This window comes from Panicum virgatum, chromosome 2N, assembly GCF_016808335.1.
Source record: "Panicum virgatum strain AP13 chromosome 2N, P.virgatum_v5, whole genome shotgun sequence".
NCBI classification, from domain to species: Eukaryota; Viridiplantae; Streptophyta; class Magnoliopsida; order Poales; family Poaceae; genus Panicum; species Panicum virgatum.
The window spans coordinates 39488437-39506406 of record NC_053146.1 but is presented as its reverse complement, the minus strand read 5'-3'; the positions used below and the strand labels follow the sequence as shown (position 1 = coordinate 39506406).

Sequence of the window (17970 nt, the reverse complement as noted above, 5' to 3'; positions counted from 1 at the left end):
TTCCAAATTCATTCCAGACAAAAGATAGAACGTGTGCGATGTTTCCTAGCTCTGCAAGGCAGGCAATCACGTATCAATGAAGCCAAGCAAACAAAAGGAAACAAGCACCGCACAAAAAGAAACAAGCACCGCACGCCTGGCCGCACGCACAGACTAACATTGGAAAGTAATACGCGCCAGTAAGTTAATTAATTCCTTGCAAATAGCACATGTAACATTGGAAAGTAATGTGCGGTGGATCAATTTCCTCCCATCAAACGTGCGTGATGGCGTGTTAAAATGGTGGGTACACCGGGTGGGTATGTAGAAGGCTTTGATGAAAAAAGTTAGAGTTTTTCGGTAGAAATATCACAACTGACTTTCGTCAGACCTTCAGACGTGACAAGTAAAGCCTTCACTAGAAACATAGGCACGGCATTGCCGCGCCCACCCATGCTATCTCGTGATGAAGTTAGCCATTTCGCAATCAATGTTGACAACATGTTGGTAAATTTACATTTCATTTTGTGTTTATAATTTATTTTTCGGTAGAAATATCACAACTGTCTTTCGTCAAACCTTCAGACGTAACAAGTAGAGCCTTCATGAAGGGTATGGAGGACTTAAACTTGGTAACAAAGGATTTCAATTATTTTAAAATTTTGAAAAAAATTGGATCTATACCACTAAAAAATTCCAAAATTAGATATGTATATCATCGTGACCCACGTATCATTGATTCATGTGAGCCAATATACATAGATAACTAAAGTGCGCCAAAAATATTTGCACCGGCGGGGGTGGGAGGTGAGGGGGGCTGCTAATTCAGACCAAGGTCCAGCCCATATCATACGGATGACCTCCGGCCATCATGGGGCAAGGCAGTCTTGTTTCCTACTTAGCAGTCCACGCTCCTTTCTATCAAAGAAAAAACATCGCATGATTTAATAATATTAGGATAAATTTGAAAGCTTTTCTATTCTATCAGTGTTAGCTGATGCATCAAAGTCAAATCGTTGATCTGCTCAACTAAGGGTGGTGATTTTGACAAGAATCAAGGATAAAATCTAAAAATAGCTATATTCTGAGTTACAGGTAGTATCATATTAATGTGAAGCACGTGTGTGGCCCAGGTTACTAGTATTTCTAGCACACACGAGCCACCTTGCTAGTATTTCGGGGAAAAAGGCAATATTTTCTTGGTCCATCAATCGGAATTCTAATTGGAGTTCTAAAAATCAATCTGAATCCTGATCGGAACCTGAACAAATCAATTTGAAATGCAATTGGAACATGAACTGTCAATGTCTCGCACAATCACGGTGAATAAATACAAAGTTGATGGTATTACATAGGTCTATTATTGCCTGTAGCACCGCACGAGCACTATGCTAGTAACATCAATTTATTTAATCAGCACCAAGAGATATTCACAGCACTGCCACTGCTAGCTACTTTAAACTTTTATTCCAGATGATACATTATCGAGTATTTGAAGTATCTTTATTTAGTGTCAAGATACTCTACCATAAAAAGCATAGCTAATCCTCCAGAATACATCTTAGCGTCCCATCCAAGAGCCGAACAATGGGAAGTTCCAGTATAAGATGATGTGAATCATGTTGTAATCTGACTATTTGAGTATCGAAATCATTCCACCCAATGGAATGTCTTCACAGTACCAGACACGAAGCCTGAAAGAGTTCCAAAATGAGGTACCAATTTTGAATAGAGATTACTCCTGGTACTAAAAAAATGTACTGACATCAATATCCATGATACAAGATGATCCATAACAACTACGAATTGGCCAAATCAAGATTTATAAATTGGGAATCTTGCCTTTCCTTCATAATTTTGTAGATTATTATGGTACGAACTAGGAGAATATAGCTAATGACTTCATATGGTCTTTCAGAGAACAATAGTCACCAAGAAGCTCTCAGACGCAGAATAAGAACAGACCCCGAAAGGATTATGTAGAGTGGCACACAAAGATAGCCACAAAGAGACGCTGCCAAATAAATGTTGTAAGCTAAATTCTGGTTGTGGCAGAAATATCCCAAATGAAACTACAAACATAATCCCTACAAAACAAATCTTTGACTTGTCCTGCCAACACTTAATACCAGTATCTTTGAATGATTAGATTAGACATGTGAAAATGATGTGGGGTAAAGCCCTCCAACCCAGTGCTATCCAGATGAGGACACAGATGACAAACAACAGACTGATCAAACACAACAAACTAACTTTTTATTGCAATAAATTAATACAGTTCCTATCCCTTGATATTTCCAAAAGGGAAAAAAACCTGGCCATATGGAACATATGAAATGTTTAAGTTTAGCCAACCGGTTAACAGTTGGGTCCAATACCAGGTAGGCTCTATGTTCAACACTACAACTTCAGAGAAGCAGACAGTGCCAAGATCTGGCCACATGGCTAGACATTGCAATTTTAATCCATGAATCCATACCTGGGCTGCATGTTTAACCTGTCCTCTTGTTTAGCAGAGTCCACCAGCTCCCACAAACACTCACTGAATCCCACTAAAGGAATTCTAAGGCAGCCAGTAGCAAAGATCTTAGACGGAGCAAACATGGTCTACCGTATCCGATTTCATCTTGCTCTGAATTTTTCTTGTCACTTAATGGAACAATACTCAATTAGGTTCAGTACTCTAGATGGTCTCTAAATTGATCATTAGTAGCAATTTCATCAGAAAAAAAATATTACATGAACATTTGCTCAGATGAGATAACTAATTGAATATTGCAAATATTACCATATGTTCAAAAATGTCACTGCCTCACTGGAAATATAAACTCGATTAGGACATCGGGTTCAGCTAATATGGTATATCCATATATGTGGGTAAGGTCATGCAATTCAGTGTTATTTAGATGACAACAGATTAATCAGGAAGTCATGCAATTCAGTGTTATTTAGATGACAACAGACTAATCAGAGAACCAATTACATCGCAAAAGGCTAATATAGTTCCTCACTCTTGACCCCTCATGAAAGCAATAACAAAATGTAACATATGAAATGTTTAAGTAACCCAGTGGTAAACAATTGGATCAGATATCAACTAGAACTACTTAAACACTGCAATTTCAGTGAGCAGCAAACAAAAAGGTCAGATCTCTTGTCAGTGCCTTGTCTATTGTCTTTAGTGTTATATCCTGAAACCAAGACAGTATCTTGTCTATTTTTTTGATGTGCATAGGCACGTGCGAAGTCACATCTATATATAATAGAAGTATTTCGTGGATCTTAGATTGAGCAAACATGTTAAGGTGCACTTCCTCTTGTTCTAAAGGCCTGTTTGTTTGTGCTTTCTGGCAGCTTCTCAGTGTGAAAAGCCAGAAGCTCAAACAAACAGCAAACTTCTCATGAAGCTTTTGGAAAGCTAGAAGCCCGGTAAAGCTAAGTTTATATGGAAAGCTGGAAAACTCAGTTTTATGAGCTTTTCCTAGCTTCTTGGGCTCAAAAAGCTAAACACATCTTCTAAAAGCTAGTGTTGGATTTTCAGAACTTAAAAGCCAGCAGCAGCTTTTCAGAAAAGCTCAAAAGCTGCAGCTCAACAAACAGGCCCTAAATATTGCATTAGTAGGAAAAAAATATCATCTTAATAGGTTGATTCAGCACCCAAGAAGATATTACAGGTTACAGGGGGGAATGTATGCTCAAAATAAATCACCAAGAAAATACTGCACATATTGTCACGCAGTCAAAATGTTATCAAGGATATACTGAACAGGTGCAAGATTACTTTATCACACAACATCTTCCCTTATGAAAGAAACAGGATATATCAAAGAGTAAGCAGCTAAGAGCAATATACCTAATTAAGCGATCCGTGTACATCAAAAGCACTTTCAAGTGACGGATTGTCATGAAAGTCACCTCAGTGTTGCGACCACTCAATGCTCTTGAGGTCAATACCAGCCTTGGCCATCTCGTAGAGTGGGCTCATGTCACGGAGCTTCTTCACCTGATGCACAGTGAGCTCAATTGCTCTGTCAACCTCTTCCTCGGTGGTAAAGCGGCCAATACCAAAGCGAATAGAGGTGTGCGCCATGTCCTCCTCCACCCCGAGCGCCCGCAGCACATATGAGGGCTCCAAGCTGGCACTAGTGCAAGCACTACCACTCGATACAGCCACCTCCTTCAGCCCCATCAGCAAGCTCTCCCCCTCCACATATGCAAATGACAAGTTAAGGTTGCCTGGGTAACGATGCTCCATGCTTCCATTGATGACAACCTCATCAACCTGCGCTCGGATGCCATCGAGCAGCCTTTGCTGCAGGGCACTGACACGCCTATGGTCATAATCCATCTCCTGAGCCGCAATCTCACAGGCAGCACCAAATCCAACGACGAGCGGTGTGGGTACCGTGCCACTGCGGATGCCACGCTCCTGCCCACCACCGCTCATCTGCGGCTCCACCCTGATACGCGGCCGCCTGCGAAGGTAGAGCGCCCCCACGCCCTTGGGGCCATAAATCTTGTGCCCGGAGAGGGACATGAGCCCGATCCCCATCCTGTTCACATCAATCGGGATCTTCCCCAGCGCCTGCGCGGCATCAGTGTGGAACGGCACGCCTTTCTCCTTGCAGATACGCCCAATCTCCTCGAGCGGCTGCACGACGCCGATCTCGTTGTTGACGGCCATGACGGAGACGAGCCCGGTGTCTGGGCGGATGGCGTCCTCGAGCTGCGCGAGGTCGACCAGGCCGTCGCCGCGCACGGGGAGGTAGGTGACCTCGAATCCTTCCTGCTGCAGGTAGCGGCAGGAGTCGAGGACGCACTTGTGCTCGGTCTGCGTGGTGACGACGTGGCGGCGGCGGTCGCGGTAGAAGCGCATGACGCCCTTAACGGCGATGTTGTTGCACTCGGTGGCGCCGGATGTGAAGAAGATCTCGCGCGGGTCGGCGCCGACGAGGGCGGCGACGCGGGCGCGCGCGGCCTCGACGGCGGCGTCGGACTCCCAGCCGTAGAGGTGGGTGCGGGAGTGCGGGTTCCCGTAGCGGGAGAGGTAGAAGGGGAGCATGGCGTCGAGGACGCGCGGGTCCACGGGGGTCGTGGCCTGCATGTCCATGTAGAGCGGGCGGCCCGAGATGCGGACGCCCTTGACGGTGACGGACTGCTCGTCCTCCCCCTCCGAGGCGGACGCCGCCGCGGCAGCCGTGGAGAGGTGCGCGCGGGCGCCGGCGCCGCGGCGGAGGAAGAGCGGGAGGAGGCGGCGGGAGAGGGCCATGGCGTGGGGAGCGTTCAGGGAGGGGGGGGGGGGGGCGCCGCCGCGGAGGAGCAGCTCCCGTTTCGGCGGAGGGGCGATCTGGGAATTGCTGGGGAGACGGAGGTGTGGTTTGCGGCGGGAGGAGCGAGGAGGATAGGCACCGCACGACGCGGCGCTGGCGCAGCGGTGGAAATGGAATTGGATTAAGGAAAGGGAAGTGGGCCACGCAACGGCGACTCGCATTTGGGCCGAGCCTACGGGCTACGTACGGGTTGTTTGAGAGCGGCAGTTCGGCCCAGTCGGGAAGGGAAGGTGGTGGCGTGCACTACAGCTCTTTGCTATGTGGATCACTCACTCGATTTTTAGTTTCTCCAATTCAATTGATGATGTTACTTTCTCTGGTTCTTCTCTTCTTCCATTTTTTTTAGTATTTTTTCGGAGCCATTGGTCCTTTCCGGATCGAGAGGGCTTTCTGGTTAGGCTAAAACGAGAGCCCCCTCATTTTAAATTTTCCAATATAGCTGTAGTGACCGAAGATTACCTATTTTCCAATATGATTTTAGTAACTAAGGATTACCTACGCGGGATTCGTCATTTAGTCGATTTCCGGGCTTAGGAGGAGGGACGACGCAAGGAGCAAACCAGTTAGCAGAGCAAGCGGCCACTGGTGAGTGGCACAGCAAGTGAGATATTGTTTTTTTTTTGAAGTTAACAAGTGAGATATTGTTGGTCGCATATGTAGAGAAGATAGTTAATTACCAGCAAAAAAAGAGAGAAGATAATTAAATAGCCACAAACTATTTCGTACATAGGCCATGATCAAAATAAACATGGTAAGTTCATATCATGTTGCGATAGTGCAACGATGTGTCCAACCTTCTTCTTCGTTCATAGGAACTAATTGACTTTTCTAGAATGTTCATTACATTTTTTATGTGCGTGCACAATATGGATATGGGCAAATGCAGGGGCGGATTCAGCGGCGGGTATGGAGGGGCTCGAGTCCCTTCTACGGCTGGAAATTCCATGAAGCCCCTCTTAAACCCCTCCTACAAATTTGTGGAAGAAGAACGAGGGAAAAAGAGGTTGGAGAAGAAAGAAGAGGAGGAGAGCCCCTGGTGAACTCAATCCTACCTCAGCCCCTGGGCATATGGCTGCAATGTCCGAGTCATATCACATGAAATTTCTCACAGTTGGCTTTATGACGTCTATTTCTCGTTAATATTGTTTCTAGCAATATTATATTATTATATGCTTCTTCGGCCTATATAATCATGGTGTGGCAAAAAAAAATTACACGTATAGCCAGGCCCTCGTCTGGCTTTATTTCCATGTTGTTTTCGTCTCGTGAGCGTATCCAAAAGTATCACATAAAGCTTTGAAAGACCATGTAACAGATGAGAGGGTGTGACACCAAAATTGGCAGGTGCCAGGACCGATCGGTCCACCGGTCAGACCGATCTTGTTAGTTGTAATTCGAGTAGGTTTAGATTTGTTTTGGAAATACTCATGTAAACTGACTTGGAAGGGGTATGTCTTCCCCAAACTATATATATGAAGGCTAAAACCGATTGAGGGTAATCCCAATCGATTCAATACAATTTACATCTACTTTTTGTCTCTCAAATTCTAGCTCTTTTCCAACCCTAATTTGTTGTTCTTCTTGTGTACCAGCAGCGTTTGAAAGTGTTCTAAGTGGTCTGACCGATCTCAGAGAAACTCTAGTTCCTTGAGCTCCCACGGGGTCTCTCCCGAGCTCGACGTGGTAGGTCAACGCGAGGTTCTGCATAACCGGTCTGACTGGTTGGCACAGGATCCTGCTGGTGTTGATCGTTTTGATAATCTTTCGTATGTTCTAGTTCATCCGAGTATGTTTGGCCAAATTTCGTGTTAATAGAGTGGAGAGAGAAGGTGGTGGTGGTGGATCTTGACATAAGGTGACATGCAAGTTAAGCCCCCACCTTTTATATATGTTCAATAGAGACACATGTATCTTATATTTGCCAACATACTTTTTGTAATGTTGCACAGGTCCCTAGTTGAAATTTGAAAAAATATAACCAAACACATTCAATGTATGATTATAAAAATGAAACTTTGCATTTTCCCTCAAAAACAAGAAAGTTTGCATTATAGTTAGCTTTCATTTTTTTTCACTTACAAAACTATCTTTATTATTGTATATGCAATGTGCATTCGAGGTTCCACAATAAAACAGATCATACCATATACAAAGTTATAGGAAAAACCCAATAGAAATGCACAAGCTCTCTTTGTTCTTGATATGTAGACAATTTATGTATGTACCACACATGTAGGCATCATGTAGAATACTAAAAATTTCCCATGAGACACATAAGTTGAAGTACATATCTTATACATTAATAAAATAACAAATATAAATTCTAGGTGTAAAATATTATTCTACACTCACCATCTATTACTAGCAAACATAATCATCAAAATACTGAACTCAATTTTCCAAATTACTAAACAATGTTTAGTAATAGCTCGTCGATTACTAAACTACTGAAAACTTGTTCAGTAATTCTACTCATTTTAGCTATTGTTGTATAATAAACTGATATAGCAAAAGTGTACAATAGCGAATGGGTATATACATATACATTTATTTAGATAAAGAAATATCTCAGCCTCAATCCCTCACATGTGAGAGTCTATAGCCAAAAAATCACAAAGTGCAGTACACATACTGCTTAGCACATAGCTTAATGAAATGAAAACTCGAACCACATCAAACCATCTATCGATTATAGCAGTTACCCCTGCAACCTTTGCATTGAAGTCCAGCATCACACATTCAAGAAGCTGGCAGTTCTTCTTTATAAGTTTATGCGCTTCCTCTTCAAATAGCATTGACCAATGTCATGCCCAGAATGTCCCTCTGAAGATAACTTGCAAGTACAAGTTAGGCAAAGTTCGGCTAAATACCATATCTTTTCTTGTAAGCCAAATGGCCCAACACAAAGCTACAACACCAACTAACATTGGTTTTCTAAGCTTAAGAGAGAAACCCGCCAGCCAGGAACCCAATATATTTGTGACACTAACTGGTGGTTGGATCCCAAAGGTAAAAAACATTGCAGACCAAACAAATTTGGCCACATGGCAATCAAAGAAAAGATGTTGAATAGTTTCTGCAGAGTTACAAAAACAACATCTACTGTCACTCTTCCAATTTCTTTTCAACAGATTGTCCTTAGTAAGAGTCACCTATTTTGAGATACCACAAGAAGACTTTAATCTTCAGTGGCAATCTCAACTTCCAAATAGGATAGACTATAGGTAAATTTTCAGCTATCATCATATCATTGTACACCCCCTTGACAGAAAAGCTAAGTTTATACCTAGCTTCCAGTCCCATTTATCTTCAGCATCTGACATATTCACATTGACTAGCAAAGTCACTAGTTCTAACTACATTCTTAGTTTATCCCCTACCAATGCTCTTCTAAAGGAAATGTTTAGTGGGATGGTGCTTAACACACTTGACATAGTCTGATTTTTCTTTCTAACTATGTTAAACAAAGGTGGAAATTGTTTCATCAACGGTTCATTGCCCAGCCACCAATTCTCCCAAAACCATATTTGCTCCCCATTATTCACCCTGGATTCCCCTCGAGGGAGGAAATATTCTTTGGCCTCCATTAGCCCTGACAAAAAATGGGAATCACCTGGCTTCTTAACTACCTGGGCTAAAGTTGTGTTTGTTAAGTACTTTCTCCTAAGCAACTAATGCCAAATGCGATCCTCATTAAGGAGTTTGAACAGCCACCTTCTTAGGAGGCAAACATTCTGAGTATCCAAGTTTGTAATTCTTAGACCTCCAACACTCTTGGGAGTGCACAAAATACTCCATTTCGCCAACCTATATTTCATTTTGTGTCCACCACTTTGCCAAAAAAAAATCTAGACCTGTAATAGTCTAATTTCTTAAGAACCCTTTTAGGGATTCTAAAGAAAAATAACATAAACATTGGCAAACTGGTCAAAATGGAATTAATCAACACTAGCCTCCCACTCACAGACAACAACTTTCCTTTCCAACTACTCGACTATTTTGAAATCTTTCCTCAATTTGGCCCCAGTCTTTATTGGTAATTTTCTGTTGGTTGATTGGTATTCCCAAGTACATGAAAGGAAATGATTCCTCTTTACATCCAAAAATTTGTCTATAGCAATCAACTCTTGAACTAACGTCTCCCAAGCAAAAGATCTCACTCTTACGAAAATTTATCTTTAATCCTGAGAGTTTTTCAAACACACACAAGATCAGCTTCAGATTCTTGGCCTGTTCAACATCATCTTCTATGAACAAAATGGTGTCATTTACATATTGCAGAATAGACAACCAATCGTCCAACAAATGTGGCACCAATCCACTGATCATATTATTGTTTCTGGCCCTTGACACAAGTATGGCTAGCATGTCACCCACTACATTGAAAAGAATAGGGGACAGAGGATCCCCTGTCTTAACCTTTTCTTGGTTTGAAAAACCTACCCATATCACTGTTTACCTTGACCCCGACACTTCCTCCACACATGATACACTCGATCCACTTGCACCATTGGGGTGAGAAACCTCTCATCCTTAGAACTTGCTGAAGGAAACTCCAACTCACTTTATCATAAGCCTTCTTAAAATCCAATTTCAAAATGACTCCTTTTTGTTTTGTCTTCTTAATTTCATGGATTGTTTCAAGTAGCACCACTACACCTTCTAGAATATACCTTCTGGGTAAGAAAGAAGATTGTGAAGGCCTAGTAATCCTATTAGAAACTGAGGTGAATCTATTAGCCAAGATTTTTGTAAAAATCTTGAAACTAACATTCAACATGCAAATCGGTCTATATTGTTGGATTTGGTTAGCCTCTTGTAGCTTAAGAAGTAATGGTATTACTCCAAAATTTAAGCAAAATAAAGGCAAATGCCCTTTATGAAAGTACTCAAACATAGCCATTAAGTCTTCCTTGATCAAACTCCAAAAAACTTGATAAAAAGCCATCAGGTCCAGGAGCTTTATTGTGTTTCATCTGAAAATGGCTTCACTAACTTCCTGTTCACTGAACTTACCTATCAAAATCTCATTTTCCTCAGCAGTCACTTGAATTAAGTCTTCTGTCTTTGATTCATCCAGTGACAAGCTACCAGCTTCAACTTTGCCAAATAGTTGTACTTCTTTAAATTTTCCTCCCCCTATATTATTCCTTCTTCCTGTTCTAGTTTGTGAATTCTTGTCTTTCTTCTTTTTTCATTGGCCACCATCTAAAAATATTTTGTGTTATCGTCACCCTCAAGCAATTCCTTAGTCTCGACCCTCTGGAACTATTTGACTTCTTCTTCTTAGCAACTAGGCCAATCTCTCCTTAACACTTTGTTTGAGATCTAGTTCTTGCTGAGAGGGCAGCTTTGTTTCAGTCCGTTTATCAAACTCATCCTCTTCTCTCAAAAGTTCCCGTTTTTCTTTCTTATAAGCTTCATTCACATTTACTGCCCACCCTCTTAAAAATTGCCTTAACCTTCTTATCTTATTTTGCCACCTCTACATAGAATTTCTCTCTCTTTTTTCTTTCAGCCAGACCTCTGAAACTACCTAAAAAACCATATATTAGTAACCAACCCAGTTCAAACTTGAACATTTGCTGCTTATTAGCAGATCCACTGTCCCTTGTGTCTAGCAGCAAAGGAGTGTGATCAGAAATTTCTCTGCTCAAAGATGTTACAATAGCTAGAGGAAAGTGTTGTTCCCGGTCTGTACTGACCAAAACTCTATCCAGCCTTTCATAAGTTGGCTTAGGTAAGGAATTGGCCCAAGTAAACCTTCTTCCTGGTAGGTCCAACTCTCTTAGGTCTAGACTATCTATTATAGCATTAAACAGGAAGGGCCACCTTGTCTCAAACTTATCATTGCTCTTTTCGCTTGGATTTTTATAATGTTAAAATACCCCCCAATTAAAATTGGCAAGTGTTCTTTGCCGCACCTTGTCTCAAACAATTGGTCTGCATGGGGTCAGGGTTGGGACGGTGAGGTGCGTTGTGATGTGGGGAACTCATTCAAGAGGTTGGTGGAGGCAACGTTTGGCCGGAGGAGGAGCTCGACATGGAGGGTGGAGGTCACGGCAATGGAGGTGGGTAGGGGAGGCTCAGCGCGAGCAGCCTGGGTGAAGGAAGCCCGCAACATTAGGCGGCCGGCAGGATAGGCGCGCGCCGGTCGTAGTGTCGTCGCGATGTACTGGTGGGTAAGGTTGAAAACGGATGGAAACGGGCGGGAAAACCCCTCACCCATTTCTGTTGCCGTATTTTTTCACCGGAAACGGGATCGGGATGGGAACAGCGGGAAACGGGATGGGAACCGGAATAAACGGGTATACAGAAACGAACAAATATGGACGGGGATACAACGGAAACAAATGGAAACCAAAAACTTACACCGGGATAACACATTACAACTTATGCCTACTCCGTTACACATTCGAAGCGCAAACTTGTGTCCTACTCGAAGCACAAAGTGCTGACGAAGATGCTGGCGCGCAAGGAGGGAGCAAAGTAGGCAAGCAGCGACTCATGAGCGGCGGTGGCCGCGCATGGAGGCTGGAGGCAGCATCGCAGGCTCACAGCGAGTGAGCAGCGGCCACCAGGGATTCATGGGCGAAGGGATGAGTCGTGAGGGCTGAGGGGGTAGGAGTTTGGGTTGAATGGACATGTAGTATAACGTGGATGAAACTTGGGCCTGCTGGAGTGATGGGCTGGCTAGTAGGCAAAGTTATTTGGCCCATCCCGTATAAATAGAAAACAGGATGAATACGAGTTTATCCTGGTCAAAAAGGGATCCCGGCAATACGGGCGGGATAGACCCTCTCTCGTATCCCGTCCCATTCCCGATTACCTCTGTCCCGTTTTCCGTCCCATTTCCGAAACTTGCCATCCCGTTTCTGTTTAACTATAAATATAGAACAAATGTAGAAATACGGATGGACGGAAGCGGGATTTTTTCCGTCCGTTTTCATCCTTGCTAGTGGGAATGGGAGGCCGTGTGGTGGCAGTGCAATGGGTGAGCGGGATCGTGGCCAGGGCAAGGGAAGAACACGCGCAACGAAGTTGGACAAGCGGCTGCTGCAGCCTGCAGCTGCCTTGCGGGGAGGGCGCTGCTAGTATTGGAGCCAAGCAATCCATGCTGCGACCATCTATAGGGTATGCGCGGGCCAGGTGAGGAAGAAATTACTTATATATATAATATAAAAATAAAAAAGGTTTGGTGAGAAAGAAATTACTTATATGTATAATATAAAGATAAAAATTAATTGAAAATATTTCTCACCCAAATCGGATCCACCTTACTCCTCACACTCGACATGCTTGTCAAAGTCAAAGGAGGTGGGACAAATGGTAGACCTATAGAAATCACATATTTACTTAAGGCGAAGATAGACCCATAGAAATTGTATGTGCGACCCTAACAAGCAGGTCCTGCACGAGCCAAGCAATCGACGAGGCGATTTGTGTGCAGGCCCCAGAGCCGCACGGCCCGACACCAGGCCGAGATAGGTTGGGCTAGCCAAACTGGACCATTAGAAGTTTATAACCCAATAGTTGCAGCTATAAAAATTCGTTAGAAACATTAAAAACTTTTTACTTATCAAGGCTGTCTTCAACTATAGTCGAAGTTCGTTCGGATAGCTCTCCGTAACTATTATTTGGTTCATTTTACCCCCACCCCCACCTATGTTTTTTGGTTTAAATTACACCCTAATACAATTTATCCTTTTATTTCATCATGCATAAGTGGAGTTTTAAGTAGAAATTTTACAAGATGATATACACATCATAACACATGTTAAAAAAACTATACCATAATTATTTATCATTATTTTGATAGGTTAGAATATTTAATAATATATTAATCATTGGAGTTCAAAATTATATGAAAAATTATAATAAATATTTTTAAATTATGCATTTGATGTCCACTACTACCCTTCAAATTTTGAAATTAAAATTCAACTTATTTATGTAAAAACAAAAATATTAATTATATTATAAGATAAAATAAACTTAATGGCATAGTTTAGAGGATAAATTAAAACAAATTATAGTTTAGAGGATTATTTAGACTTGGCTATACTTAAAGGAGAAATTAAAGTTTTTCTTATCAAAACAGCAAGAAATTCAGAGTATTTTTTTTGATAAAAGAAATTCAGAGTAGACATCGAGAAGACAGACCTTCACCGCTTCACGCGCACGCACGGATATTCCCTTTTCTTTTTCTTGGACCTTGGCACGCCACCTCGTCCTCACCTTAAGAGGGAGGGGAAGGGAAGATCCGATCTCCCATTCTCCCCCCTCCGCGTTTCTCCCCGCCTCTCCTCCTCCTCCCCCCAAATCCACACCACCGCCGGCCCATCCGGGCCACGTCCGCCCAATGCCGCTCTCCGCCGACGCAATGCCGCCCCCCGGGGACGCCGCCGGCGTGCGCATGATCTCCTCCAAGGAGCTCCGCGCGCACGCGTCCCCCGACGACCTCTGGATCTCCATCTCCGGCGACGTCTACGACGTCACGCCATGGCTGCCCCACCACCCCGGCGGGGACCTCCCGCTCATCACCCTCGCGGGGCAGGACGCCACCGACGCCTTCGCCGCCTACCACCCGCCCTCCGCGCGCCCACTCCTACGCCGCTTCCTCGTCGGCCGCCTCTCCGACTACACCGTCTCCCCGGCATCCGCCGACTACCGCCGCCTCCTCGCGCAGTTCTCCTCCGCGGGCCTCTTCGAACGCGTCGGCCCCACACCCAAGGTCCTGCTCGCCATCATGGTCACGCTCTTCAGCGCCGCGCTCTACCTCATCCTCGCCTGCGCCACCGCCTCCGCGCACCTCCTCGCCGGCGGCCTCATCGGCTTCATCTGGATCCAGTCCGGCTGGATGGGCCACGACTCGGGCCACCACCGCATCACGGGCTACCCGCTCCTCAACCGCGTCCTCCAGATCCTCTCCGGCAACTGCCTCACCGGCCTCAGCATCGCCTGGTGGAAATGCAACCACAACACGCACCACATCGCCTGCAACAGCCTCGACCACGACCCGGACCTCCAGCACATGCCGCTCTTCGCCGTCTCCCCCAAGCTCTTTGCCAACATCTGGTCCTACTTCTACCGCCGCACCATGGCCTTCGATGCCGCCTCCAAATTCCTCATCAGCTACCAGCACTGGACCTTCTACCCCGTCATGTGCGTCGCCAGGATAAATCTTCTCACCCAGTCCGCCCTCTTCGTCCTCACCGAGAAGAGGGTGCCGCAGCGGTTTCTTGAGATCGCCGGGGTTGCCGCATTCTGGGCCTGGTACCCGTTGCTGGTGTCCTGCCTGCCCAATTGGTGGGAGAGGGTAGCGTTCGTGCTTTCCAGCTTCACAATCTGCGGGATTCAGCACGTCCAATTCTGCCTGAACCATTTCTCGTCGGAGGTGTATGTCGGGCCGCCAAAGGGGAATGACTGGTTCGAGAAGCAGACGGCGGGCACGCTCGACATCTTGTGCTCCCCGTGGATGGATTGGTTCCATGGCGGCCTGCAATTTCAGATTGAGCACCATCTCTTCCCCCGTCTACCTCGGTGCCACCTTCGGAAGGTCGCGCCCTACGTGCGTGATCTTTGCAAGAAGCATGGGCTGCCATATTCTGCAGCCTCATTCTGGGATGCAAATGTGCTTACATGGAAGACACTGAGGGCTGCTGCATTGCAGGCTAGGAATGCCACAAGTGGTGCGGCGCCGAAGAATTTGGTCTGGGAGGCTGTGAACACCCATGGATAAGTGGGAGAAGGATTGAAGTTTCAGGCAACTGGTGGTGTTGACCCTTGTATGCATGCAAGTATCTGATTATTTCTCAGTTGTTTCGAGAGATTGATCATTACCCGCTGGAGTCGGGTTCGAATTTTTCGTGTTGGCCAGTGACTGTCTATGCAGTGGAAGGGTGAGTTCATCCTTCAATTGTCTGGTTGTTCACCAGTTGTTCTGCTCTCCCTATCATGGTAACTATATTATATTCCTTGCATTAGATTATGATGCTCTTTTTAAGATCATGCCCATTTGATTTTGCTTGCACTGTCAAGATTGTGGGTGTTTGATGTTCGTGAATCTGTAAGCTTATTGAATGGCGGGTAAAATTGTGTGGTACTCCTGTATTTTCTCGGTTGCTATGGCAGCTTGAAACTAGTATGTATATGGAAAAAATCGATTCATCCATATTCCTACAGGCTACAGCATTCCTATGTACTACTGTATTTGCATATGATTTTGCCTATAGGATGGTAGTCTGAAGTAACTGGTAGTAATAATACCACTTTCTGTATTTTTTTTAACGTTACACTTTCTGTAAATTTGTTGGGCGCTTCTTGCCAGAATCAGTTTCTCAGATCAATGAACGCACAATCTTTCTATATGCATAAACAAGACACTATATAAGATTGTTGATCAGAGTATACTCAAGTAACCACTCAAATCTTTCTATATGCATAAACAAGCCACTATAGTTTCAGCATTTCCAGCCACTTCTATGGTGGCTACCATTACACTTAGACATAATCATAACCTGGACATGAACTACAGATCTACCATTGCCTGGCAACCTGCATTTGCTTCTTAACCATGCACCTGTCCTGTGTCCGGACCAGCTTGCAGTGCATTGCTCTGTGTTGTTTTGTCTGGTTCCCAGGATAGGCACCCTGGGCTTCTGGGTCTTGGACAATCCCCCGTCTGTCCTTTTGATTCTTCAATTCTCAATTGTGGTTCAGGGCTGCGGCACATGTGAGATGTCCTGGCGTGCTCGCGGCCCCTGTCTTTTTGCGTAACAGAAATAGCTGTCTGACATGTACGTCGGGGGGTCCATGTCTGGCTGTCAAAGCTAAAATTAGTCCTTTGCCAGACAGGCATACGATATGTATGAGACATCTTTCAGAATTGCGCCGACAACGTGCCCTAACAGGCGAGCTAAGAAATGGAAGATCTTTCTTTTCAAAAAAGAAAAAAAAAGAAATGGAAGATCTTCTTGGACTGAATGGTAGTGGCCAATGCTTAACCTGGTGAGGAATCATTGCTCAGGGTTCCATCAAACATGAGTAGGGGAATGCATGATTATGTTCATCAGTGATGATATGATAGATATGCCACACTCTATGTTGTTGCACGTCGCAATCCGCAAATCTGCATTCCTTTTTTGTTACACACATAACAAAATGGTTTGTTAGCATACATCATGATATGGTACACACATTTTGAACACAAGTCATTAGAATACTGTTAGTGTGAACAGGTCTCTGCTTTTTTTTTTTGCCTCTATACCATGGATCACCAGCAGCAAGTTGAAGCCAGGAACCATCGGGTTGATTCGTGCAGATGCCAAGACCAAGAGCATCCGCACAATCGTTTGTCGAAGGCCTCTGCGCATGAAGTTTGCGGCTGCGAAGAGGAATCCATTCCTAGCATTATTCTGATGCGCCCGGATGCCCAAAATATCTTGTCGCCGGAGACGGGGAGGATGCCACGAGCTTGAGAACCAATCTTGGGACGATCACGTCCACTAACTTGCTCCCTCTCCTATTCTTTGCGAGAATCTTTCGTCCTTTTCCTCGTGCCCTTGCAGTAGTAGGCATCCTATCCGGCCCCCAACGAGCTAGTGGCTGGACTTGCAAGATTCCCTGGTGACTCAAGCTCCGCTCGTGATGTACTACTACTGAATTTCTAATTCTGGTTTCCCAAATTGTGATATGATCTGATCTGATCAACCAGCATCTTTTCTCGTCCCCTTGTTGACCATAGTCTTCTTGTGTATAAAAATTATAAGAAAGAAGTCCAGATTAACTCCCTCATCTCTTGTTAGGGTCTTAAATACAACTCACATCTACAAACCCGTCTAAATAATCCCCCTTATCTCTAGAAACCAGACACGCCACCCCCCGTGCCCACTGTGGTTTTTAGCCATGCTAGCAGCCACGTGGAACTGACGCCCCCAGCCATATTGTTTTTAGCCCACCTTCAGCTAAATTGAAAAGTAGGCATTACCCATTCATTATCATAACATTTTACATTGCTGGAAATATTTTGGATAATACAGACAGCATGCTGAACCAAGCTACATTTGCCACTAGACCTACCACTTAATCATCATGCCAAGAACAAGACAACCACAACCAACTAATGCTGATAGAATAGTCTTTCTTTCTCAAATTTCTTGACTTTTTATCACTAAGTGAAACGACTTGGTCCTCTTTCTCTGCTAGTGTTCTCCTCCAATCACTTTCCTCTAATCTCGGAACAAGCATCTGCTCCAAATGAGCTCTCTGGGCAAGCTGTTGGCCAATTTGTACCCTCGCCTCAGAAAATGAACGTGATGCCTCAGAAATTCTAAGAGAGCAAGTTAGGGGCGTCAGTTCCACGCTAGTGTCTAGTTTCTAGAGATCAGGAGGGTCATTTAGACCAGTTTGTAGATGGGGGGTTGTATTTTAGTCCGCGGCAAGAGATGAGGGGGTAACCGTCCAAATTCTAAAATCCTTTGGTAAATGAAAAAGACGAAGCAAAGCAGATAAAATGCCGTACTCCTTTGATAGTTTGGACTAGGTATGCCTCGAAAAGAAGGGCCGTACCATAGGTGTGCCGCTCAGTTTCAACCGGTCTGTACTCTCCCCACGTGAAGACACCAACCAACAGTGAACCGTGAGTACATAAGAAGAGCCC

At 44.5% G+C, this 17970-nt stretch overlaps 2 protein-coding genes across 5 annotated transcripts; one reads left to right on the top strand and one right to left on the bottom strand.

Moving 5' to 3' along the window:
- Positions 1 to 878: 878 nt before the first annotated feature.
- LOC120660412 (cysteine desulfurase, mitochondrial-like) lies at positions 879 to 5397 on the bottom strand. Of its 4 annotated transcripts, XM_039938942.1 has the most exons (3): positions 3833 to 5397; positions 2459 to 2628; positions 1681 to 1993 (listed from the first exon to the last, which is right to left on the bottom strand). In XM_039938942.1, exon 1 carries the CDS (start codon positions 5246 to 5248, stop codon positions 3896 to 3898), a length of 1353 nt encoding a protein of 450 aa, XP_039794876.1. In that variant the 5' UTR covers positions 5249 to 5397; the 3' UTR covers positions 1681 to 1993; positions 2459 to 2628; positions 3833 to 3895. The 4 variants fall into 4 exon arrangements, with proteins under 4 accessions (XP_039794877.1, XP_039794875.1, XP_039794874.1 ...); XM_039938943.1 differs by lacking the exons at positions 1681 to 1993; positions 2459 to 2628 and adding an exon at positions 879 to 897; XM_039938941.1 differs by lacking the exon at positions 2459 to 2628 and having other exon boundaries at positions 1254 to 1993.
- An 8153-nt stretch (positions 5398 to 13550) lies between these two features.
- On the top strand, positions 13551 to 15491 carry LOC120660411 (delta(8)-fatty-acid desaturase 2-like). Its single transcript, XM_039938939.1, has one exon. The coding sequence runs from the start codon at positions 13672 to 13674 to the stop codon at positions 15049 to 15051; it is 1380 nt and encodes a 459-aa protein (XP_039794873.1). The 5' UTR covers positions 13551 to 13671; the 3' UTR covers positions 15052 to 15491.
- The last annotated feature ends 2479 nt before the right edge of the window (positions 15492 to 17970 follow it).